At 45.8% G+C, this 25793-nt stretch overlaps 1 protein-coding gene across 4 annotated transcripts in view; it reads left to right on the top strand.

The window, feature by feature from the left end:
- The window catches only part of Ap3b2 (adaptor related protein complex 3 subunit beta 2), a 36755-nt gene extending 11512 nt beyond the window's left edge, over positions 1 to 25243 (top strand). The window contains exons 2-27 of one of the 4 annotated variants that reach the window (XM_026388152.2): positions 2071 to 2146; positions 2282 to 2356; positions 2681 to 2776; positions 6133 to 6293; positions 6721 to 6787; positions 6893 to 7075; positions 7176 to 7459; positions 7710 to 7764; positions 8118 to 8189; positions 9598 to 9660; positions 9982 to 10114; positions 10383 to 10492; positions 11120 to 11296; positions 17277 to 17463; positions 18541 to 18659; positions 18802 to 18858; positions 19132 to 19240; positions 19590 to 19713; positions 20115 to 20298; positions 20445 to 20505; positions 20742 to 20848; positions 21034 to 21262; positions 21684 to 21768; positions 22020 to 22117; positions 24816 to 24954; positions 25093 to 25243. In XM_026388152.2, the coding sequence (XP_026243937.1) occupies positions 2071 to 2146; positions 2282 to 2356; positions 2681 to 2776; positions 6133 to 6293; positions 6721 to 6787; positions 6893 to 7075; positions 7176 to 7459; positions 7710 to 7764; positions 8118 to 8189; positions 9598 to 9660; positions 9982 to 10114; positions 10383 to 10492; positions 11120 to 11296; positions 17277 to 17463; positions 18541 to 18659; positions 18802 to 18858; positions 19132 to 19240; positions 19590 to 19713; positions 20115 to 20298; positions 20445 to 20505; positions 20742 to 20848; positions 21034 to 21262; positions 21684 to 21768; positions 22020 to 22117; positions 24816 to 24954; positions 25093 to 25243 (3202 nt within the window). Of the gene's footprint in view, positions 1 to 2070; positions 2147 to 2281; positions 2357 to 2680; positions 2777 to 3017; positions 3036 to 3423; positions 3457 to 6132; positions 6294 to 6720; positions 6788 to 6892; positions 7076 to 7175; positions 7460 to 7709; positions 7765 to 8117; positions 8190 to 9597; positions 9661 to 9981; positions 10115 to 10382; positions 10493 to 11119; positions 11297 to 17276; positions 17464 to 18540; positions 18660 to 18801; positions 18859 to 19131; positions 19241 to 19589; positions 19714 to 20114; positions 20299 to 20444; positions 20506 to 20741; positions 20849 to 21033; positions 21263 to 21683; positions 21769 to 22019; positions 22118 to 24815; positions 24955 to 25092 lie in introns of those variants that run through there. The other 3 variants (XM_026388153.2, XM_026388155.2, XM_026388156.1) reach the window with 3 other exon arrangements.
- Positions 25244 to 25793: the final 550 nt, after the last annotated feature.

Here is a 25793-nt window from a genome sequence, read left to right on the forward strand (position 1 = left end):
TTACCTACTGATGTTTTTTTTTTTCCAGATAATGTTCACTATTTCTTAACAAAGTTTTAGAAAATTATTGCTTTGGAATTCAGCGGACAGCATGTAAAATTTATGTATTGCTTTTGCTACTATGTTTATTTTCCTCAACCAAGCACAAGGGATTACTTATTCAAATGTTTGTATATTTCTCTCATTAGGGTTTTATAACTTCCTTGAATGATTGTTGAATGTTGAGTGATAGATCTGGTCTTTATTGTAAGACTATTTATCTGTAAAGTCTCTGGGACCAGTCTAGTCCTTGGAATCGGTGTTGTCTGTGAGGTCAGGACCTGCAAACACACTAGGTATGGAGCAAAGGCATCCTATTCTTGCTTGAATACCCACTTCCTTTTTTTAATATTTATTTTTTAGTTTTAGGTGGACACAATATCTTTATTTTTTATTTTTATGTGGTGTTGAGGATGGAACCTAGCTCCCCGTTGCATGCCAGGCGAGCATGCCACCGCTTGAGCCACATCCCCAGCCCTCCCACTTCCTTTTAACTGGTCTTTCTTATCCATTCAATTGGCCTTGTTTTCTGAGTACAGTCCATATTTTCCCACCCCTCACCCTTCCTTCGTCTCCTAACTCTCAGTCTCTGGCTATATTAATTTCCTATGTCTGTTGTAACAAAGCACCACAACATCAGTTGCTTAGAAAAAATATATTTATTGTCTCTTAGTTCTGGGAGCCTAAAGTCTGAACTAGGATGTCCACAGGGTCATGATGTCTCTTTATCCTCTAGGAGAGTACTGCCTTGCCTCTTCCCAGATTCTGGTGGTTTGCTTGCAATCTTTGGCATTCCTTGGCTTCTAGATGCATCTCTCCAATCCTCCTTCTTCACATAGCATTCTTCTTCTATCTTTGTTTCTTCATATGGCTGTCATATTATATAAGATGACCAAGCATATTGGACTAGGAACCCACCCTACTATGGTATGACCTCATTTAATTTATGTGTTAGTCAGCTTTTTATTGCATGACAAAATACCTGAGAAAAACATGTAAAAGAGGAAGTTTATTTTGGCTCACAGTCAGAGGTTTCAGTCTGAATGAATGAATGGTTTCAGTCTGGCTCCATTGCTATGAGCCTGTGGTAAGGCAGACTATTATGGTAGAGAGGGCATGGTAGAGCAGAGCTACTCACTTCATGAGAGCCAGAAAGCAGAGAACAAGAGGAAGTGGCTAGGGACAAGATGTACTCTTCATGCCTCCAGTGACCTAGGCCCTACCTCCTACAGTTTCCACCACCTCCCAATAGTTCATTTATTATGAACCCATCAATAGATTAATTCATTCATGAGGTCAGAGCCCTCATGGACCAATCACTTCCCAAAAGCCCCATCTCTGAACATTGTTGTATTGGGGACCAAGCCCTCAACACATAAGTCTTTGAGGGGCATTCCAAATCCAAACTATAATAGCTTAGGAATAGACAGTCCCTGACTTATATGATGGGTCAATTTATGAGTTTTTGACTATATGATGGTGTGAAAGTGATAAGCATTCAATAGAAACTACTTTGAATTTTGATCTTTTTTCTGGGCAATATGCTATATGATATATCATTCAGTGCTCAATTCTGTGCAAATGTAAGTGTTCTAAGCATATTTAAAGGCTAAGCTCTGACATTTGGTAGGTGAAGCGTATTCAATTCATTTTCAACTTAGAATATTTTCAACTTATAATGGATTTATGGGGCTGTAACCCTTTTTTAAATGAAAGAGCATCTATAATCACATCTTTAACAAACCTATTTCCAAATAAGCTCACATTCTGAGATAATAGGAGTCAGGGCCTTAACATCTTTTAACACAATTCAACCCATAACACTGGCTGGCCCACATGTTTCTCCTGATACCCAGAGTCCCCTAATCTATATTTTATCCCTTTCCAGTCACCTTTGCTCTAGTCCCTCTCCTCTGGTTGGGTCTTGTCTCAGCCTTCCTTGCCTGTGTCCCTTCTTTCTGCCTGGACCCTTGTGATTGATACCCCCACCCCCATCCTTTGCCCTCAGCTAACCTCTTGTGCCTCCCCCAGGCATGATGATCTGAAAGAGATGTTGGACACCAACAAGGATTCCCTCAAGCTAGAGGCCATGAAGAGGATTGTGGCGGTGAGAGGGGAGGGAAGGGGCCTTCCATAGGGAGGGTCCTGGGTTTAAAGAGCAGCTCTCCTCAGCTTCTTGGACATTCCCCTAATCAGTGCTGTGCCTCTTCTCTTCTTCCTCTGCTTTGACCCCACTACCCAGATGATTGCCCGTGGGAAGAATGCCTCAGACCTGTTTCCTGCTGTGGTGAAGAACGTGGCCTGTAAGAATATAGAGGTGAGCACTACCCAGTGAGGGGCCTCCCATCCCCCCAGTGCCAGGACTAAACTCAAGCCGGATTGGGAATGATGAAGGAAATGAGTCAGCTCTTGAGGGCCCAACATGCTCAGAAATGTCCCTGATCCAGAAGACATTGGCTACATATCCCTGAACTGGAGATGGATCAGGGTGAAGGGCCTGAAACATTCTCAAGGATGCTATATCCCCCTGAAGAATTTGTCCCAATGGACTGCAACTGACTGGGGTGATGACATCCTGGGAGGTGGATGTACGAGCATCTGCTGAAAAAAATCTCTTGGTGAGAAACCCACTCTCCCCCAGGTGAAGAAGCTTGTCTATGTGTACCTGGTGCGCTACGCTGAGGAACAGCAAGACCTGGCTCTGCTGTCCATCTCCACCTTCCAACGTGGCCTAAAGGTTAGAGATCTCCATTTGCCTTCCTAGGGTCTTAGCTTCATTGGAACTCTGTGGGAAGAGTGGGCCTATATAGAGGCTATGAGCAGGGGAGCAGGCTCTAGAAGTTTCTTCTCATCTGCCAAAAGTTAGGGTCTAAGTCAGAGGACAAGACCAGCCAGGAACTCAGAGAGTGGAGGCCAAGCACAGAAGGGGCATGATAGATCAAGTAGGTACTCAGGGCCCATATCTTTCTACCTCTTAGGAGCCTCTGGTAATGATGGTGTCTTAGTCCATTTTCTGTCGCTATAGCTGAATACCACAGACTGGGTAATCTATAAAGAATAGAGGTTTATTTGGTTCACAGTTCTGGAGACTGGAAGGCAAGGTTGAGGGGCCATGTCTGGTGAGGAGCTTCTTGCTGGTAGGTATTCTCCAAAGTCCTGAGGTGGCATAGGACATCACATGGTGAGAGGGGCAGATATAAATAACAGAGCCAAATTGGCTTTTATAACAGACCCTCTGTTTATATAAGCCATTAACTCATTAATCTGTGAATTTAGAGCCCTCCTGATATGATCCTCTTTTAAAGGTCCCACCTGATCCTAAGACCTCAAAATGATGATTAAATTTCAACATCAATTTTGGTGGAGACAATCCAACTATATCAGTCTGCCTCCAGTATGAATCACATGAGCCCCTGACACTAGAGAACCCCTTAGTCCCTGCCTCCACTGGTGTAAAGATGTGAATTGTGGCCATGGCTGGGTAGAAGTCAACCTCCTGGGGAAGACTTCTGCAGGGGGAGTGACAATCTGGATTCCTCATTCCTTCATGGATAGGTTCACCTGGTTCAGGTATCCATAGAGAACAATGACCGTCAGAACCTTTTTATCTGGAACTCACTAGGGAGGACAGGGTGTTTGCTGAGAACAAATGAGCTACACAGAGAACAACAGTTTATCATGCATGAGAGTAGCCTCCACTTAGAGGCTGAGTTCTAAGATCAGCACAAAGGACAAAAACACATAATGTCAAAACTAACCCTGAGAGTTTCATTCTCAATAAGTTTGGTACAGACAATGGTTTCTGAAGAGGTGGAACAAATCAGTCTTTATTCTGTTTAGCACCACAAGTAGCTGGCTGGTCATGGATGTTTCAGTGTAGTAAAAATGCCTATCTTTAAACTCCTGCATCACATCTATTGTGTAATTTGAGGGAGGCAGAAGTTGAAATCACCAAAAGGGAAGGACAATGGGAAAATTCAAGTCCTCTAGAATGGAGTGATGAGCTGAATCACCATACTTTTTAAACTGTGAATATTCTTACCTTTAGTTTTGTTCTGTCCATGATATAGTATTGAATTCATGTATATTAAGTGCATGCATGAGTCTTTAATGGGTGCTTTCTCCAGGGATCTGCAGAGATCCTCCAGAGATCTTCAATGAGGTGTGACTCAGTGGTAGAGCAGTTGCCTATCTCATGTGCCAGGCCCTAAATTCAATCCCTATCACTCCCTCTCCAGAAAAAAAAAAAAATTCTTCCAGGGTATAGGCAGCCTTCTTTCTTCACATCAGATTTTCAGCTCTAATTATAGCCTGTAACTTCCCTATTCTTTCCACATTTTTAGTTCAAATACCTGTGAGAGGGACTCTACCTGGCAAGCAGATAATCCATCCTGTTTTTATACAAACAATCCCTCGAATTGCCTATGAAACCCTACTGTTTTGTTTTATTGGTTTAACACAATATTCAAGCCAAGGTGATTCTGAATTTTAATTTTGTCCCTTTCAACTTTATGTCCTCCTCCAAGATAAGCTATTTGGAGAGCACAAACTTTGTTCAAATCTTTGGCATATTATGTTTCCAGGTTGACACCAATCTGTTAATAAACCTTCCCCAACCAATTTTTTTTAACAAGTTGTGGATTCACAATGTTTCACTATGTTTAGCCAGTCAGCATTTTCCTGTCTTATAAGGAAGGATCTTAATCAATAGTAAGAAACAAATTTTTAATATTTTTCATGTACAAAGGGCTATGGGTAATAGAGATAAAACAGAACTGAATTATGTTCTTAAAAATGCTTACGTATTGCCTGGGGTTGTGGCTCAGTGGTAAAGCACTTGCCTAGCATGTGTGAGGCACTGGGTTCGATTCTCAGCACCACGTACAAATAAATAAAATAAAGGTCCATCAACAACTAAAAAATATATATTTTTTAAAAAGTTTACATATTAGGTGAAACAAAAGGGCTATATCAAACATGGCAATGCAGAAAATGTTATGAGAGAGTTTCACCAATGCCTGCCTAAAATCAAGATATAGTACTAACATCTACTAGCCTAGCTGCACTATCAAAAAGGCAAACAGATTTTCTTTTGGTGACTCTACATTTATTTCCAAAAATAAAAATGTTTTTTAAAAAAGGAAATCAGGGGGCTGGGGTTGTGGCTTAGCGGTAGAGTGCTCATCTCAGACGCGCGGGGCCCTGGGTTCGATCCTCAGCACCATGTAAAAAAATAATTGAGTGAAATAAAGGTATTTTGTCCAACTATAAAATAAATAATAAAAAATAAAAAAGAGAACCAGGTTTTAGCAGTTGATGTGTTATGATTTATCTCTAAGGAAATATAGACTCCTGTTTTTTAAATAAGTGCTTTAAAACCACCTGTTTAAAAATCAGTTCCAGAATTTTTCTAGGGATTGTCATCAATTTCATCTGTGGTTTTGTGACTCTTTCTCCATTTTAGAAAATCAGGGTAACATCTGTCCTCTAGTATTCCAGCATCTTTTCCATTGTCATTCTTCAAGATTAATAATTTTTAGCTGCTGCTCTTGCTGATGATACTAATAGTGGGAAGACAGCCCTAAGCTCTATGATTATAATACAGTGTGTCTAGAGATTATCAGATATATAGAGGATGCAATAGAAGTAAAGAGGAGGGTGTTATGCAGCTACTCTGTCTTAAACACTGTGGAAGAAGAGCAGTTGTTGAGAGGTTGCTGGGAGAGAAGAATTTAAGGGTGACCTCTTTGGAAGAAAGACCAACTTGCATTTGCTGGCAGAACCTCAGGCATAAAAAGACTCTCCAAAAGAACTCTAGGGATTCTGAAGGTTTTTCACTTTTTCTGAAGGCAATGCTGCCCCTTGCCACACCTGTCCAGGTGTCATATTTCTTCAGCCAGAGCCAAGAGTCAGTGCCTGCAGGCAATGCCCCCAAATTCTCCAATACTGGCACCTTATCCAGGCTCAGTTCAGGAAGCAGGGATTCAACAGCTGGTCGTAGTAGCCAGAGATAGTGACCTCCAGAGGTGTGGTGTCCCCATCCATCAGGGCACTGGTGCCCTCTCACAGCTCTGCCTCCACCTCTGCTCTTAGGATCCCAACCAACTGATTCGTGCCAGTGCCCTCCGCGTCCTTTCTAGCATCCGTGTGCCCATTATAGTGCCCATCATGATGCTAGCCATCAAGGAAGCTGCCTCAGACATGTCACCCTATGTGCGGAAAACTGCTGCCCATGCCATCCCTAAACTCTACAGGTATGTCCCAGCCTTGGCCTTCTCTCCTCAGGGTTCTCACTGGTTCTTAAACCCCAAACTCACCCTGCCTTCTCTCAAGTCTTACAGATTGAGAGTTTAAAATAATATGGGGAGCTGGGGATGTGGCTCAAGCGGTAGCGTGCTCACCTGGCATACTTGCGGCCCGGGTTCGCTCCTCAGCACCACATACAAAAACAAAGATGTTGTGTCCGCCAATAACTAAAAAATAAATATTAAAAAATTCTCTCTCTCTTTAAAAATAAATAAATAAATAAATAAAATAATATGGGAACTGAGTTGGAGGACAGTGGGGGCTCACATCTCTGGATGAATAGGGCTGGGGTACAGGAGGTGAACATGGTTTGGGCAGATACTGAAAAAAATGCGGATAGGATGGAGTAAATCCTATCAACAATTTCTCCCTCAGTTTGGACTCTGACCAGAAGGACCAACTAATAGAAGTCATTGAGAAGCTTCTGGCTGACAAGACTACGGTGAGTGTAATGGGCACATGGGGGGAGTGGAGAAAATGTTGGAGCAGGTGCTGCCCCAGGATCCTTTGTCCTTCCTGTTCACTTTCTCTTGCCTTTGTTCCCCAGCTGGTGGCAGGCAGCGTGGTGATGGCTTTCGAGGAGGTATGTCCAGAGCGCATCGACCTGATTCACAAAAACTACCGGAAACTCTGTAATTTGCTCATTGACGTGGAGGAATGGGGCCAGGTGGTCATCATCAGCATGCTCACCCGCTATGCCCGCACACAGTTCCTGAGTCCCACCCAGAACGTGAGTAGGCCAGGATCCCAGCCAACCCTGACTTAGGGCAGAGCTAGTAGGTGGATCACCTAAGGAAGGTGCCCACAGGTGCTATTGTCGCTCCCTCCAGGAATCCCTGCTAGAGGAGAACCCTGAGAAAGCCTTCTATGGCTCGGAGGAAGACGAGGCCAAGGGCACTGGGTCTGAGGAAGCGACTGCCACTCCACTACCTGCTCGAAAGCCCTATGTCATGGATCCTGATCACCGGCTTCTGCTACGCAACACCAAGCCACTGCTGCAGAGCCGCAGTGCTGCGGTGGTGATGGCGGTGGCACAGCTCTACTTCCACCTGGCACCCAAGGCAGAGGTGGGCGTCATCGCCAAGGCACTAGTGCGCCTGTTGCGAAGCCACAGGTTGGTGACACCCCGCAGCACCTCCTGACTCCCATACCCTGGCTGTTCTGTAGTCCTGGTGGTATTTCACCCTACTGCACCCTCCTCAACCCTCCTCAACCCTCCTCACCATTCCCACACTGCCCTGCATCCTGCCCTTCTCTTACTGGCTCTCTCCTCCCAACTATTTGACCCACTTGTCTTCCTCCCTACTTACTGCCCCTTGCCTCATCTGAGGGGCCCTGGTACCTCTCACCTGTCCTCTCTGCAGTGAGGTGCAGTACGTAGTACTCCAGAATGTGGCCACCATGTCCATCAAGCGCCGGGTGAGCATGCAAGCCGAGCTGACTCTGCCTGGAAGGCTCCTGTGGGCTCTGGAGGCACTATTGCTGGCATAGGGCAAGATGGGGGATTGTTCTTGCTGTGCAAAGTGTGGGAAAGGGAAGATCCCCAAATGCAGGCTAGGAACAAGGCCTGGATCCTGAGGGACCACTGAGTGGGGATGCCCAGTGAAAAAAGAACAAGTCAGATCTGAGATGGGGAGGTGAAGACTTGGGAAGGGGAGGGCAGTGGTGAAGCTGGAAGGGTAGTAGGCTCAGTGTCAGGAGGGGAGGGTGGCTCTGGAAGAGTCAGGCCTGGGGATGGGCTGAAACTCCCTGGGGATGCTCTCTTGTACCAGGGTATGTTTGAGCCTTACCTGAAGAGCTTCTACATCAGGTCCACTGATCCCACCCAGATTAAGATCCTAAAGGTGAGTGATGGGCCAAGTGCAGTTGGCCTCTCCAGACCCTCTCTATTCCCTCTTTATTCCCACATACTCATTCAAACAGCTGACAGTGGCCACCTTGGTGGTGACCTGTTTCTGGGGCTAAGTCTAGGGCTTCCTATACTGTAGCTGTTTGCTCTGAGAGCCAAAGAGAAGGGGACTGCCCTTTCCCTACTATGCACAAGTTACTCTTCACATAAGAAGTAACTTGAGGGGCTGGGGATGTGGCTCAACTGGTAGCGCGCTCACCTGGAGTGTGTGCGGCCTGGGTTCGATCCCCAGCACCACATACCAACAAAGATGTTGTGTCCGCCGAGAACTAAAAAAAAAAAATATTAAAAATAAAATTCTAAAAAAAAAGAAGTAACTTGATTTTAATAACAACCCTATAAAGTATACATAACCTCCATTTTATAAAAACATAAACTCTGGGAAATGTAGTAACTGCCCCAAGGTCACAAAATTCTTCTGACTCCATACTTTTTCCACAGCAATTTTTTGCATCACCCCTACGCCTGCTCCCCCAAGGCTTTTGTGCAAACAAACATGAACAGAAAGTGGCAGGAGCCCGAACCTCCATCCTATTCCTGCTCTGCTGTGTCATTATTGAGTGATTTCATTTATCCTCCTAACCCTTGGGAGCATCTACTATGTATTAGTCTTATTCCTGGATCTAGTGGATGTAGATGGAGCAAGCTAATCAGGGACCCTCCACTAGGACCCTCTGCTAGTGGATGGGTAGGGTCTCTGTCTACTGTGTCTATTCGGAAAGAGGAGGAGACATTAAGTAGCTAATCATGAGACACATGGAAAAATCCTGAAAGATAGTAAAGTGAGAAGAGGTAGAAAATTATAAAATGTGGGGAAGGACTTTTTCTAGTTGTGTTAAGGAAGTTTCCTTGAGAAGTTGAGACTTGAGCTGAGGCTTGAGAAATGAACATGGCTACCTAGGTAAATGCAGAGAAGAACTGTTCCACACAAATGGAAGAACATATACAAAGACCCTGAGGTAGAGAAGGGCATATAACTGGAGCATAGAGGACAAGTGGGAGAATAGTGGAAAAGGTGAGTCAGTAACAGTCAGATCCTTCAGGGACTTATAGAACTTAGTTTCTATCCTAATAGCAATAGGAAGCTTTAAGTTTTCAAAGGAGGTAAGAGGTAACATGTTCATACTATAAATATACTCTGTCAGAGAATCCATTTAAGAGGCAAACTGGACCTCTTGCATTTTGGACAAGTTTTGTCATCTTTCAGTTTTCTCATTTACCTAAGCACGATCCAGGGCTGTCCTGAGAATTGTTTTCTGGTTTGTGAGGTGTGTTTGAAATGAAAACATGGAAACCCCACTGGCCACCCTGCCCACTTTCTGCTTCTCTACCCCTTCCTGCAGCTAGAAGTGTTGACTAACCTGGCCAATGAAACCAACATTCCTACCGTCCTACGGGAATTTCAGGTATGGTTCAGAGAGTAACTCCTATTCAGAGGGTCCCAGGAGGAGGTATCCTTTAATTCTTGTGCTCAGTGACAGTTGCCCCAGTTATGCCCTTCCTATGAGCCCAAAGCTGGAAAAAGTGTTATCTTGTGTCCCCATTCCAATGCCTTCTGCTGACTTTGGGCTAAGGAAGGACTAGATGGGTGTAGGGTTGGGACATCTCTCCCAAGATTAGTCTTTGGCATGATAAGCCATAAAATGAAAGATCAAAGTCACCCTAAATTTGCAGAGTCATGAAGGGTTGCTACCTATGGAATGTTTCTCTCTCACAATGTCCCACAGACTTACATTCGCAGCATGGACAAAGACTTTGTGGCAGCCACCATCCAGGCCATTGGGCGCTGTGCAACTAACATAGGCCGAGTTCGTGACACCTGCCTCAATGGTCTAGTGCAGCTTCTATCCAACCGTGATGGTCAGTGTTTGCCTGTCTAAGTGTCCAACTTTGATTATCAGTGTATGCCTGCATGTCTGACTCTGACTAATGAGTATTCTCTATCTATCTAGGCACAATGTGTGTTCATTGGTCTGTCTGGCTCAGTTAGTGTCTGAGTATTCCTATATTTCTGAAAAGTATGGAGGTTGAGGACAAAAGCCAGTGCCATGAAGGCATTACAGATGTGTCCACCTAGGTGTGGCCATATGATTATCCCTGGGCCCACATACTCATTCTCCTTCCCTAGAGCTTGTGGTCGCAGAGTCAGTGGTGGTCATTAAAAAGCTGCTTCAGATGCAGCCAGCACAGCATGGAGAGATCATCAAACACCTGGCAAAGCTCACAGACAACATCCAGGTGAGGGAGTAATCCCACGTTTCCCAATCCACCCCAATGTTGTCCCTATGATTTTAAGACCTTATAACTAAATACTCTAGCCCTATCAAAACTCAACTCTGCAAACTTCCACATTGGCTCTAAACGATCTTCAGGTAGAAGAAAGAGGCTGGATCATGTGATCCTTACCCTGTTGCCTAAGATTTGCCTCCCGTTGAGGATCCCTCACTGAGCTCCATAGCCTTTACCACCACTCTCATTTTCTCTCTAAATCTTTGGCTAGGAATGGCTGACTGACAAATCCTGTGTTTCTCTATGTCACTGCTGGGTTGAAAAATCCAAACATGACATTCCTGAAGAATAACATAGCAATAGAGCGATGAGGGACAATGAATCCCAAAAATCAGTCTTTTAAACCATGACTAACTTTGGGGTCTGAGGCTCTGCCCATTCTAATGAAACCCTAGGGAAGAGGGAAAGTGCTGTCCAGAAAATGCTTACCTCTAACCTCTCTTCCACCTGCCCCACTCCCACTTTCAGAGAACCCAGATGACTATAGAGGCCAGCACAAACAGGAGGGATGCCATTTCCTTAGCAGTCCCTATTGCCACTTTTACCCCAGTTCTAACTCCTCTCCTATGCCTACAGGTGCCCATGGCACGAGCCAGCATACTGTGGCTCATCGGAGAGTACTGTGAGCATGTCCCCAGGATGGCACCTGATGTTCTGAGAAAAATGGCCAAGTCATTCACAGCAGAGGAGGACATTGTTAAGCTACAAGTCATCAACCTGGCAGCCAAGCTTTACCTGACCAACTCTAAGCAGGTTAAAGACTCATACACACTCCTCCTATATTCTAGTCCTCAGAAACTGCCTTAGGCAGTGTTCTTTTGGCATACCTCAGGCAGACTTGAACTACAGTCTCTATTTGGGGAAAGGTGAATCAAGGGAGGTGGCTAGTCTTCCTAAATAACTAATGCTACTCCAGTATCCATAACTATTCTGGGGAATCAGGAGCCTGGTAGGGCTAGTGTTCACTGTGGAGAGGCTATCCTGTGAGACTGTGATTCATGTCTGCCAATAGAAGTGTCCCTATCTGCCACCTTTGGAACCCTGGGCTGTGAAGGACCACAGTTGATTGGAACTAATGGAAGGGGCCAGCAGTGACAGGCACTGATGAGGGATATATCCTTGGAAGTACAGGCTTTGCTTCTTCCCAAAGCTTGATGATACATGGCCAACCTGTGCTAGGGAAAAGAGAGTAAGTCACTGCCCAGGCTTGGGTGGTACTAGTGATTAACCTCATTCTCAAGGTGAAGGATTCTGAGGGTTACCATAGCCAAGGATGAGGTTTGACTAAAATGGAATATCAGGTGTCAAAAGATTCATGGGTGTCTAGCATTCCCTGAGATGGCTCCACAGGGTTCTAAGAATAAAGTGTCATGGATAGAACTTTTTCAAGGTATTGGAGACACCAAACACCAGGAAAGTTCCTACCTTCACTATCCCATTCAGTTCATCAAGACAGGAATTGGCAAACTACTGCCCAATGGACCATGTCTTGTCTGCTGCCTGTTTTTGTAAATAAAATTTTGTTTTTGGAACACAGCCATGTTTGTTCAATATGTATTGTCAATGGCTGTTTTTATGCTACAGTGGCAGAGTTGATGAGTTGAAACTGTAGGCCCCCAAAGCCTATAATAATTACTTTCTGGTCCTTTATAGAGAAAGTTTGTCAATCTTTGAAGCAAAATGTTTGGGTGAATGGGATCTACAGCAGGGCCATTCCCTGGAGACCGCAGCGTCCTAGCCAGGCCTGAAGGTGGCTTCTTGTCGTTCTGTGGGAATCTTTGGATGGTTGCACTTGGCTTCTTCACTAGCTCCTCTGATTCATGGTGACTATCATGAGACCAGGGACTCAAGTGAGATACATAGAGTCCCCAAGTGTTGGGGTTCTTGTCAGAAGTCCAAAGGATAACATCTACACGGTTGTTGCTGCCATATGGAAGCAACAAAGTACTGCGTCTTGGTATTGTATGGAAGTAAATTAGAGAGAGAGAGAAGTTAGAGGGAGTACCCTGGGGAAGTATTCCATCAAATGTTTGTGTTCTTTCTTTGTTCAGAAGAGAGGAAGGAGCAGGTTGAAGGAACATTTGAAATGATGAAACTGGGCTGGGGATGTGGAGTGTAGCTCAGTGATAGAACATGTTTACATGCATAAGGCCCTGGTACACCCTCCAAAAGATGAAGTGGAAAGGGTGGGGAGCTGCCCAGGTAGTAGGGGTGGAGGGAGTCTGACATGCCTAGGACTAAACCACAGTCCTGAGACCTAGGGACTAATCTATGGAGAGGTTGGCATGTTTTCATAAGCCTGGTCCTGCCCAATGTTGGATGGTGGCACTTGATTTCTGCAGTCACTATTCTGATTCATGGTGATTAGCATGAGCCCCAGCCTCAAGCTGAGGTAGGAAGAACCACCAAGTCCTGGGACTCTTAAAAAGTTGTCACTATCAACTACATGTGCATTTGTTTGTTCGTTAATTTAACACACATTTCCTGAGTGCCTGCTATTTACCCAGCACTTAGCCATGTTCTGGGGATTTGAGAATGTATAGGACATGTTTACTAGCATCTAAATGCTCATAATTAAGTAAGAGAAACAGCATAAAAATAAACATTTTAAATACAAAGTAGTAAGAATTACAGTCAGGGTTAATGCAGAGAGCTGTGGATATATACAGCTAAACCCCTCTCCTAGGCAAGATATGAGGGATCCCATCCCCCACCAGGACACCCAGTATGTGCTGTTCAGGCAAATGACTCTGACCCCAAACTGTCCCTCTCCCTTCTTTCTTCCCAGCCTGTTCTGGAAGTGGTGGAGAACGGGGAATCTTTGCATACTAGGAGGCAGGTAGCTTGGATGTACACATGGCCATCCTTGCAATACAGCAATGATCCTTCCCTCATCCTGGTACCATAAATAACAATCTGCCTCTGCTGCAAGGCCAGAGCAATCCGAGTCATTCCTCCTTCCTTCCTGATTCTGCTGCATGCCAGGTCCAGATCAGGCTGAGACCAAGAGGATTACCAAGATGGTGACTGTGTCCTATGATTCATTATAGATAATCAGGTTCTGTTACACACAGGCTCAATAGATAAAAGTGACGGAGGGTTTGATGGACTGGTAAAGAAAGTGGTTATTCAGCCACCTGGTTATAGCATGTGGGATAACTGCCTGGAATGCTTTTGGCGGGTGCTTTTATGTCAAGTGAGTTGTTCATTTGTAAATTGTCCAATATTTTGGGACTGGGATTGTGGCTCAGTAGTAGAGCGCTTGCCTGATATGTGTAAGGCACTAGGTTCAATTCTCAGCACCACATATAAATAAATTAATAAAATAAAGGTCTTAGCAACAACTAAAAAAATTTTTTTAATAATTTAAAAAATTGTCTAATATTTTAATCTTTTCATTTCTGTTTTCTTCCAGTACTTTCATGTTTAGAACGTTTTATTAATATTTATTTTTTAGTCTTGGGTGGACACAATATCTTTATTTTACTTTTATATGGTGCTGAGGATCGAACCCAGTGCCTCATACATGCTAGGGGAGTGCTCTATCTCTGAGCCACAACCCCAGCCCTAGAAAGTTTTTAATATTCACATATCAGTTATATTTTTCATTTACAATTTCCTCCAAACTTTTTCTGGTTTCATATTTTTAAATCCATTATATCAGTTTTCTACTGTTTCAGACAAGACAGAGTTATTTTCTCTCAGTTTCTAAACATCAGGGTCCATGAATGATTTTGTTAGGTCTTATGCAAGGCTACCATAGAGCCACACCCATATAGAATGTGTTTTCACTTAGAGGTTCTGGAGGGAAGGGTTCACTTTTAAGCTCATATGGTAGCCAGTTTTGTTCCTCAAGGTTATAGGGCTGAGGCCCTGGCTTCTTGCTGGCAGTTAGCTGGAGAACACCCTTAGCTTCTGGAGGCTGCTATCAACTGCTTCCACATGGGCCTCCCAGAGTGACACTTTTTTCTTAAAAGCCAGAACCTGGCTGCTAGCAAGACAGAGTCTTCTATCCCTGTCACCTTTGCTGCATTCTATTGATCAGAAGCAAGTTCCAGGTCTTGCCTACACTAAGGTGAAGTAATTACACAAAGGTACAAATACTGGTAAGCAGGGACTGGTAGGAAAGACCACAAAGTCTGTGCGCCATACCCATATAGAATGTATTTTTGTGTAGTTTGTGAATTGAGGATGTGTTTTAATTATTTTAATTTTAATTTTAAATTGTTTTTGGTACTAGGGATTGAACCCAAAGGTACTTTATGAGTGAGCTACACATTTTTGTTTTTCATTTTGAGACAGGGTCTTGCTAAGTTGCTAAGGGTCTCAAGGAGTTGCCGAGGCTGGCCTTGAACCTGTGATCCTCTTGCCTGAGCCTTTATTTATTTATTTATTTATTTTTAATACTGAGAATTGAACCCAGGGCACTTTACCACTGAGCCAAATACCCAGCCCTGTTTATATTTTTTAATTCTTATGTTGAGACAGGATCTCACTAAGTTGCTTAGGGCCTTGTTAAGTTGCTGAGGCTGATTTTGAACTTGCGATCCTCCTGCCTTGGTCACCTGAACCACTGGGATTATAGGCATACACCATCATGCTTGGCTATTTTAGTAATTTTTTAGAAAACATTTATTTTTTTTAGCTGTAGACAATACTTTTATTTATTTATTTTTATGTGGTGCTGAGGATTGAACCCAGGGCCTTGCTAGGCAAGTGTTCTACCACTGAGACACAAGCCTAGCCCTATTTTAGTATTTTTTATATGGTCAATTTTCACAGAATAATAAGTAGTTGCAAGGTGTATGTTAACATAGGTTATTGAAAGGAAGTCAGTGTTCCCCACTTCCATGGCAACTGGGGTCCATTGGTCAGTGGAAGACTTTTCTGTTCTTAAAGTATATCTCCTAGGCTCTCTTGAGCAGCCTTGTAATTCCCATACATCCTGGTGAGCTGAGGTGGGTGTCCTAATGGTGCAGACTAGATACCATAATCCCTGGAGAATAGGTTGTTAGGGTGCAGAAGGGTAATGAATTGTAATCAGCAGATCCTACAGTGAGAGGGTGGACCAGCCCCTTCTTATGTGGGTTGTTGACATGCAGTTAAGGCTGTGGACAGATGAATCCAAATCCCAAAACAATTCTTTCTAGAATGAGGCAAGGAATGAAGAGGATTTATGATAAGTCAGCTGGAAAGTCTGTGAAAGAGGATACCATCCTAAACTAAAAATAGGATCGGCAGCATCTTGATAATGGACTACACAGATAAGGACATCTGCCATCCTTGGTTGGTCAGATAATGTCTGGCAAAAGGAGGGGCAGTCTATAATGAAATCCATTATGATATTGCCCTATTTTCATGTTTTAAGATCTATTGCATTAGGGGAGAGAATGAGGTTAGAGATATTTATTTGTGACTAGAACTGTATTGCAGGCACTCTTATGCTGGAAGGGACTGAGCTGAACATCAGGCCATCAAAGTCCCTGTAGGTTCTGAGGTAGATTGGAGTGGAGTTACAGTGGTTCCCTAAAGTGATGTGGGGGGAATTCTGCCACATCAGCTGCTCTCATTCTGGGTTAGCATCTAGGGGGCTCTGCCCCTCACAGACATCTGCCTGATAGCTCTGCTAGATTAGCTAGGTCAGCTGTATCCAAGTATGGATGTGACAGTATGTCATCATAAATCTTAGGAAGACCAGAGTCAGTTCCAGGTATCATCCTGCTGGTCCCCACTGCCCCTAGGAACTTTGGCTATTGACTCCTTGGTGTTTTTGATCTTGGTCACAGGAGATGGAGATATGGAGACCTAGGTCAGGGAAGCCCCCTTACGTCAACATATAAGTAGAGGGGGAAGTAGGGCTCCAGAGGGACAGGTTTGAATGCAGAGCTGATGGATTTCTCAACCTGGGAGGTCACTTAATGATTTTACTTCTTCTCTATAAAATAAGGCAGAAGGGCTGTAGAGACTACATGAGATAGTTGGAGCACATAGTACAGTGCCTAGTACCAGAAAGAACTCCATAAATGATGACCACTACCTCTCTCATTGTGATAAGTAAAGCAGGTTAGATTAAGCCAAGACCAGGGCGGAAATTGAGACTTTAGGTCCTTAGATATAATAGCTGCCTTGACTGCACACTATGAATTCCATGTGATCTCAGCAAACTCATAAGCAATTGCTGTTTGCTCTGATCTTATGACAGCCTTCCAGGAAAAGATTGGTGCCTCCAGGACCCCTAGGCTACACTGAAACTTTTATGTGGGTTGACAGGGCAGGTAGGCAGCTCCTGCCAAAGTGATCTCCATTTATGTCACCCTCTTTGTGTTGTTTACTTTTTCCATGGCTGGTGGAGCCTGGAAACCATGAGGTCTAGCAGAATGTTCCAGGCTTCCACTCACCCTGCTTCTCCAGAGTAGAGATTGAAGTGGAGGGGACCATAAACCTGAGGAAGAATGGAGTCTGGGGCCAAGAAACAATAGAGTCTAAAAGAGAAACCTCTCCAAGGTAGTTGTCATAGTTGGGGGCAGGAGTCAGAGCCAGAGAGATTAAATGAAACTGAAATGTGAACCCTGCGGCCATGACAGATGGGGAGGAAAAGTTGGATGTGGGCAGGCGGTTGTAATTGAGGAGAGAAACTCTGCTTGGAGATGTCAGCTGAAAGAAGCTGAATCAGAGCCTCCTGTGCTCCCATCCTTTCTGTTTGCTGCTGAGCCACCTCATCTTCTTCCTCCAGACCAAGCTGCTGACCCAATATGTGCTGAGTCTGGCCAAATATGACCAGAACTACGACATCCGAGACCGAGCACGCTTCACCCGGCAGCTCATTGTCCCTTCAGAGCAGGGTGGGGCCCTCAGCCGCCATGCCAAGAAGCTCTTCCTGGCACCCAAGCCAGCCCCAGTCTTGGAGTCATCCTTCAAAGGTAAAAGCAGAAATCAAGAGAAACTTCCCCAGGGGAAAGCTGGAATTGGCCAGGTCCCCAGCCCCAACCCTTCCCTGAGGTCCCAGCCTTAGGATTCTGTGGGCAGAATTTCAGGGAAATGCCAGTCCTGGCCCTGGATTACCTCTTTTACCCACTCACAACCACCAGATATATCATCTCACCTGAGTGTATGCCCTCAGGATGGGGTTCTGAATCCTCTCTTACTCTCAGGCTCCCTTTCTGCCTTTCTTGAGTATGCTGAAGGCTTGAGAATCTTTATACAGAAGCTAAATACCAAAGACACAGGAAGGCAGGAAGAAAAACACCATACAAGAGAGAGGTGTATATTTATAAGGGGTTCTGAGATGTAGTTGCCAGAACTGTACATAATCATTCGAGATCAGCCCAGATCTCTGGTCCCAGGCCTTCAGCTTGACCTCTGTTCATGGGTTTGGTCTGGGAAGGGTCCTCCAGCTGCCTCTCAGGGACTGAATTCAAGAGGGCAGTAGTCCCTTTCTGCCCCAACACTTGGCTCATACATAGGTCTCTGGGTTGCCTTCCTACACCAGCTGCCCTACCTCTGACTCAAACTCCTTTCCACTCCCATTCTGGCTGCTCAGCTCTCCCCACTGTGTCCAGAGCTAAACCAGACATGCCTCCTCCCCCTTGCCCAGCCTGACCAGCCTCTTATTCACAGCTGTCAGACAGTTTATCCCACTTTGGCCTCCCTCCAAAGCCTGGCTTTGCCCTGAAAGTGAAGCCATACTCTCCCTTCTGCTTCCCCACAGAGAAGATCCAAACAGGCCAGCAACATCTCTGGGCCCAGAGTTTCCTTCTGCCTGCTTCTGCAGGTCCACCTGTAGCAATCCTCATCCCTGGACTGGCCTGGCTGGCAGCTTTTTCTTCCAGCATGTGGGCCTGAAGGTGCAATTAGAGTGCTGAAGCCATTAGAGGACACATCCATGTCCTTCTCCTACAGAGCTAGGGAGCCCTGACTAGAATCACCACGCAGCCCCAGTAGAAGACAATCCTAAGTCATTCCTAGTTGCCACTTCTGATTTCTAAACTTGTCTCCAGACCGGGACCATTTCCAACTGGGCTCACTATCCCACCTGCTCAATGCCAAGGCCACAGGATACCAAGAGCTTCCAGACTGGCCAGAGGAAGCCCCTGACCCGTCTGTGCGCAATGTGGAGGTCAGCGAGGTCGAAGGTGGAATTGTATATGTGTGTATGTGTGAGGGAGAAAAAGAGAGAAAGAGATGGATGTGGGGGAGGCAGGCAGCAGGGAGTACTGACAGTGTTGGCCCAGTCCTCCTGATACCATCCCTATACACAGGAAGAAGACCTCTTCCTTATTGAGACCCACGTGGGCCTGTTGGGCGAATACACCGAGGTCCCCTCTGTGTGCTGTGTACTCTCCTCTCTGCCCCGTACTGTACTCCCTATCCTTATGTGCTATACCTCCAGCCTTCTCTACACTGTTTCTTCCTTGGTTGAGCAGTATCCCTCTGTGGTTTGTGTCCCTCTTCCCCATTACTCCCTTTTGGGGACAGGATCAGCCAGGGCCCCCAAAAGAGGTATGGTGAAGGGTCAAAAGAACCTGTACTTTCCTTTCCCCTCTCTGACAATGAGGAAATGACCCTCCATCCCACCCCCCCATCTCCAGGTACCTGAATGGACCAAGTGCTCAAACCGGGAGAAAAGGAAGGAGAAGGAAAAGCCCTTCTACTCAGACTCTGAGGGGGAATCTGGCCCCACAGAGTCTGCAGACAGTGGTGAGGAGACAGGCAGAGCTGGAGTCCTCTGTGCTTCTGCCCACATGCATGCCTGTGTGTCCGAGGGAACTCTGTGTGTGTATTTGTATGGTCAGTGACCTAGGGGTGTGTACCTACTTGTGTACCTAAGGGATTCATTTTCATATATGTATGTGCTTATGAATAGCAGCATCTATTCATATGTGTCTACCTGTGCCCTTGTCAATTCCAATTGGCATCTGGGGCTGGGAGCAGGTCAGAGGGTTTTAAGGCTTCAGAGCTGAGTCTAAAGCTGGGAACGTGGGCACCTGCTTTGGACCTAGGGAGGCCTGCATATGAAGGAGAGAGACCTAATACCATTTCTCCACAGAGCCTGAATCTGAGAGTGAATCGGACAGTAAGAGCAGCAGTGAGAGTGGCTCTGGGGAGTCTAGCAGTGAGTCTGACAATGAAGACCAGGATGAGGATGAGGACAAAGGGAGAGGCAGTGAGAGGTAAGAGGAGAACGAGTCAGATGGCTAGTGAGGTTCACAGGTTTCCCCTGGATATAAAAAGCTTATGCTTAGCTTTAGTCAGCCTCCTATGAGGTCCTGAGCTCCTCATGAGTGCTGGGGGCCAGCAGACCACCCATGGGTCAGCTCACATGCTGGTTGCTTTGGTCAGCTGCAGAAAGCCTCTGAGACCTCATGGGAATGGTAAGAAGCAATCAGAGCCTTAACTGGTAAGGGTGGTTTAAAACTCTTATGGGGGCCAGACATAGGAGCCCAAGTATGGGTTCTACTGGCCCAGATTCCCCAGCTCCCTGCCATTTTTCAGACTTCTTCTGGTCTTCTATGAGGCAAGAAGGGGGTATCCAGGCTGGACCTGAGCCCTGTTTTCCCCCTCTCTCCTCCAGTGAACAGAGTGAGGAGGAAGGTGAGAAGAAGAAGAGAAAGAAGAGGAAGAAGTTGCCAGAGGGACATGGAGAAGACTCCTCCTCAGATGAGGGCAGTGATTCCAGCAGTAGCTCCTCAGAGTCCGAGGTGACTTCAGAGTCTGAGGAGGAGCAAGATGAACCTGCCTCCTGGAAGAGGAAAACAGTGAGGGCCTTACCAATGTTCTCCCTACCCTCTGAACCAGACCCTAACATCTCCTGTTATCTGAAACAGGCCATGCTCTTTCACTCAACCCATTACAGACCAGGTGCTTCCCTTCCTCACACCCACAATCTATTTTTCTCTTTTAGCCTCCCAGCAGCAAAAGTGCCCCAGCAGCCAAGGAGATCTCCTTGCTTGATCTAGAGGACTGTGAGTTTGGGTGTTGGAAGTCACATCAGGGAGGAGGTCAAGGGATTCAGAGCCACTTAAGCTCTGAATCAGGTTCCTAAGGTCTGGGGTTGGGGTATAGGGTGGGCATTTTCCTCCAGGCTGCCATGTGTATCACTGTTCATGGTGCCAAATGGTTGCTTCTTGCATTCTGGGCTCCCCATTCAACCCAAGCCAGCTTTGCCTCTGCCTCATCATAATCTTATGTCCTCCCACAGTCACCCCTCCCAGCATCCAGCCTGTGTCTCCTCCCACGGTTGTGTCCACTAGTCTGGCTGCTGACCTGGAGGGCCTGACACTCACAGACTCCTCTCTGGTACCTTCGGTGAGTAGGACTGGAGAGGGACTGAGCTGAGGGAAGGGACCCATCTCCATGATGCATCCTGTGGTGTGAATTTGTATGTGAGAGGAGATATGATAGAGGGGATAGCTTTGACTCCCAGTTGCAGGATGGCCCTTGGTAGGGGCAAGGCTGGGACAGACTCTTTTCTTCCTCCTCCACCACTCTAGCTGCTGAGTCCAGTGCCGGGTGTTGGCAGACAGGAGCTGCTGCACAGAGTAGCTGGCGAGGGGCTGGCTGTGGACTATGCCTTCAGCCGCCAACCTTTCTCCGGGGATCCCCACATGGTGTCTGTGCACATCTACTTCTCCAACAGCTCTGAGACTCCCATCAAGGGCCTACATGTGGGCACCCCCAAACTGCCTGCTGGCATCAGCATCCAAGAATTTCCAGAAATTGGTACAGAAGGGCTTTGCAGAGGGAGGAGGAGGAGGCTTCTGGGCAGAGACAATCTTTTTGTGGTTGATAATTTTGGGGACAAGCAAGGGGCCTGGCTATGGGGACACAGTGATTGTATCATAACGTGGTGGATGAGATAGATTAGGAAATAAGCAAGTTTGTATAAGGGCAGGAAGTACTTGCAGCAGAAGATTTAAGCCTTGGTTGCTTTATAGCTGAATTAAATGGGCTGAAGTTAGGTGAGGGAAGACATTTAGATACAAGGAGGAAACTAGAGATGATCTGCAGGGACCCAGAAATCTAGGATTCCATAGAGAACTGGTCGGCTCTGACTGGGAGGGGAGAATGAGGCTTGACTGGGCTCCAAACCTATCAGGTGATGGTGTCTCCGCTCTCCCTTTCCCTTCCTCACATCACTCAGAGTCGCTGGCACCTGGAGAATCTGCCACTGCTATAATGGGCATTAATTTCTGTGATTCAACCCAGGCAGCCAACTTCCAGCTGTGGTACGTGTCCAACTCATATAGGGGTGGAAGGGTGGGCTGGAAAGAAGCAACATCAAAGTGAATCAGAGATGGAGGTGAGGATAGGTGGGGCTACATCAGGATTGGGTGGGTCTGGCAGCCATCTGAAGCCCTCAGTGAGGTCTGACCTCTCTCTTCTGTTGCCTTCACATCCTGCCTCTGAGGGAGTGGGGGTGGATGGGTGAGGGGGAGAGATGCTAACCTCACTTCTTCTCTCTTTCCACTCTTCCCAGCACCCAAACCCGACAGTTCTACGTCTCCATTCAGCCACCTGTTGGGGAGCTGATGGCCCCTGTATTCATGAGTGAGAATGAATTCAAGAAGGAGCAGGGTAAGCAAGCACTCCCTGGGAGTGGGTAAAGAGGAGCTCAGCACCACCCACTACTGTTAAGTTCCACAGTTCAGACGTGTGGGGAAAATCTCAGCTCCCTCAAACAGAGACCCTATAATTTGTGCCTCTAGAAAAGCCTTTACAGATACTGAGGCATTCTGGTGAGGCTTTGGAAAGACTCAGTCAGGCATAAACATTAGGACCTCATCCCAGGTGGGGAAATAGCACATGCAGAACTATGGTGTTGAGTGTTGGGGGCAGATTGGTTTGGGGCATAGGAGTCCCTGGCATAGAGGATTAGTAAAAACAAAGCTAAAAAGCAATATGTGTTTGGTTTCTAATTTTTAGGAATTTCGAATGTCATGCTAAAGGATTGCAGTTCTAGAATTTTGGAGTTGAAAGCAGTCCTAGAGAGAGATGACTGCAGACTTTATTTTCCTAGTAGTAGAGAAGTCACTGAAGGAAGGTGCAGGTTCAATCCTTGGCTTTAAAAGAGAAATCTGACAGTACTAGCAGCTAGGATTGGAAGAGCCTGTAGAGAAGAAAAAAAAAAAAAAAAAAAAGAGGCAGCCTAGCACAAATGAGGGAAATAAGGGGCCTCATGAGCCCTAGCTATTATTTCTGAACTTCTGTTCTCTTGGTGTACAATCTTGGGCTAAATTCTGTACCTATACAGTTATTGCAGTAGATCAGATGAGAGATGGTGAGGCAAGGGTCAGAGCTATGGCAAAGAGAAAGAAGGCCTGGGGGTGAATGTTGAGATTGGGAAGAGAGAAGCCATGGGTAGCTGCCATGAGAGGGAGGAGAGGTGATATATTAGCATATTCTAGAATTTCTGGCTTGGATAGTAGGAAGATAAGTATTGCCCCTCATCTAGAACAGGGTTTGGTGATTTTTTTCTGTAATGGATCATAAAGTAACTGTTTCAGGCTTTCAGGGTTATGTGGTCTCTGTTTCAGTTATTCAGCTTTGCTGTTGTGGCAGTATTCCAATAACATCTCACTTACAGATACTGAAATTTCAAGTTTATTTAATTTTCATATGTCACAAAATACTATTATTCTTTTGACTTTTTCTCCCAATATTTCAAAAACATAGACACCATTGTGGGCCTTATAGGTGGTGGCTGATTTGGCCTATAGGCTATAGTTTGACCAACGTCTGATCTAGAAGAAAGAACAGATTGAGTAAGGCAGGAGGAAAGATCATGGTTAGTTTTGTGAAAGCTAATTTTGAAGTGCATATGGGAAGTTCAAGAGGAGTCAGTATGCCACTGAACATTGGGGTCTGTATCCAGGAAACACTTAAATCCTGGAGTCATGAGCATAGAGGCCACAATGGAAGCTGTGAGTATGGATGAGATCACCCTGGCAGAGAGCGTTGGGGAGGGGTGATAAGAAGCCAAGGATAGAACCTTGAGGAAAATCTTTATTCTACAGATAAAAGGGAGGTGAATATGGGGGCTGGGATTGTGGCTCAGTGGTGGAGCATTCGCCTAGCATGAATGAGGCACTGGGTTTGATCCTCAGCACCACATAAATGTAAGGTGAAGATATTGTGTCCACTTAAACCTAAAAAAAATAAATATTTTTAAAAAATGACAGTGTGTACTCAGAACTTTTTTTAAAAAAGGAGGTAAATAGGAAGAAGAGCAGAGGGAGGTAAGGGGGAGAATTAGGAGACATGATAGGACAGCAGTGTGCTTTGGGCTGGTCTACAGGCCATGATGACCAAAAACCTGCAGATCCAGCATCTAGAAGACCACTGTCATCCTCACAGAGAGCAAGTCACTACTAAAGGAATCCAGAAACTAGTTGTAGTGAGTAGGAGGGAGACCAAGGCCTTGAGGTAATGAAGTCCTTTTTGGAAGAGTTTGGTCATGAATAAGACAAGGAATTGGCATGATGAAGGTATTCTCTTCCAGAATAGTTTTTTAGAAATGGAGAGATTTGAACATGGACAGACTGAGGTACCATGGCAAGATATTAGTAGCTAAGAATGGAAGGGGTGGAAGAAACAGGAGGGGCATGTCAGTTGTTGAAGGAGAAGGATAATGGGATAGGGGAGAAACTGAAGAGCAGGCCTGTGGTGTGCAGGAAGGCAGAGAAAGGTGTTCATGGTTGACCAGGAGCTTGTGAGTGAAGAGAGAGGTCACCCTGTAGAGTAAGAGGTTCTGGGGATGCTGTAAGGGTCTGGGGGTTTCAGGAACTGCTTTGGTGGAGGTTCAATTAAGGCACAATCTATGAGGCTTACATATGACTCCTGGACTCTGGTCAGGAGCCTAGCAACCACTGTCATCTCTTTGTGAGGGCTTAACTTCCAGGAGCTGGAAGAAGTTGACTGGATTAGAGAGTCACATCGGAAAGACCAAAAAGCGTGGGATCCATGGTGGAAGAAACTTCTAGAACTGTCTAGCCCTCAGGTTTAGTGGCCACTCCAAAGGGACTTGAAGCCCAGATGTCTGACAGCAGGAGGCACCAACAGTCTTTAGTCAGCACCATAGATAAAGCCCTGAGTGGAGGCAGGAAGGCTAGGCCAGACACCAAGGGCCCAAAGTCAAAGAGGGAGATGCTGAACTTCCTTTAGCATGAGCCCCGCCCAGCCTAGAAGAACTGAATAAGAATAATCAGCAAGCAGATGCAGGTGCCAACATCAGTGCCCACTACAACTCTGTCATCATCATGACCTCTACCCCTAGGAAAGCTGACTGGCATGAATGAGATCACAGAGAAACTCACGCTGCCAGATGCCTGTCGAAGTGACCACATAGTGGTACAGAAAGTGACTGCCACTGCCAACCTGGGTCGTGTTCCTTGCGGGACATCTGATGAGTATAGGTACCGGTAGAGGGGAAGTAAAGGGTTCTTGTGGGGTATGACTTAAAGGAGGGGTCCCAAGCCCTAGAGATAAGACCTTTCCAAATACAGTCACAATTAGCAGCTCTTCCCCAACCCCTTTCTCTACTCCTATCTCAGGTTTGCAGGGAGGACACTGACCAGTGGGAGCCTGGTTCTGCTGACTCTGGATGCCCGGCCAACCAGAACTGCCCAGCTGATTGTCAACAGTGAGAAGATGGTGATTGGTACCATGCTGGTGAAGGATGTTATTCAAGCTCTCACCCAGTGACTCCCAAATGCTGTGATGCTGAGACCTCTTTGGTCCTCACATACCCTTCCTCCATGACATCTAAGATATTAGTCCCTTTCTTTCTCTTTCTTTGTGTCCTATCATCTTCCTCATGCCAGATAGCATCTGGAATGGGGTCTTCTCTCCCTCAGTAGTCTTTACTATGCCTTCCCCAAAACCCTTCCTCATGGGTTCCTCAGTGACCTGTGTAGAGGGAGACAGTATCTGCTGTCTTCAGCCCTTCCAGCTTTCTGTAGCTATTTGTGTAGTAAAATCTCAATAAAATGTCTTCTCCCTAGATGTTGATTTACCTTTCCTTCTAAGAGTGGCTGGCCCTTGTGACCTTGTAAGGGAGGCTATGGTTGGATCCTCAAGGTGACCTTCTCTAGGTTAGGACGGTATAGGCATCTTTGTGGAAGGACATCTGGGTAGAGATGAGGAAGCCAAACCAGAATTACTCTTTGGTCCTTCAGTGCGGAAGCAAGTCCTCTTCAGTGTTTGTCATGTCCCTTGGTTTCCTTCTTGGACCCTTGGGTAGAAAGGACTCATA

This window comes from Urocitellus parryii, chromosome 6 (genome assembly GCF_045843805.1).
Source record: "Urocitellus parryii isolate mUroPar1 chromosome 6, mUroPar1.hap1, whole genome shotgun sequence".
NCBI lineage: Eukaryota > Metazoa > Chordata > Mammalia > Rodentia > Sciuridae > Urocitellus > Urocitellus parryii.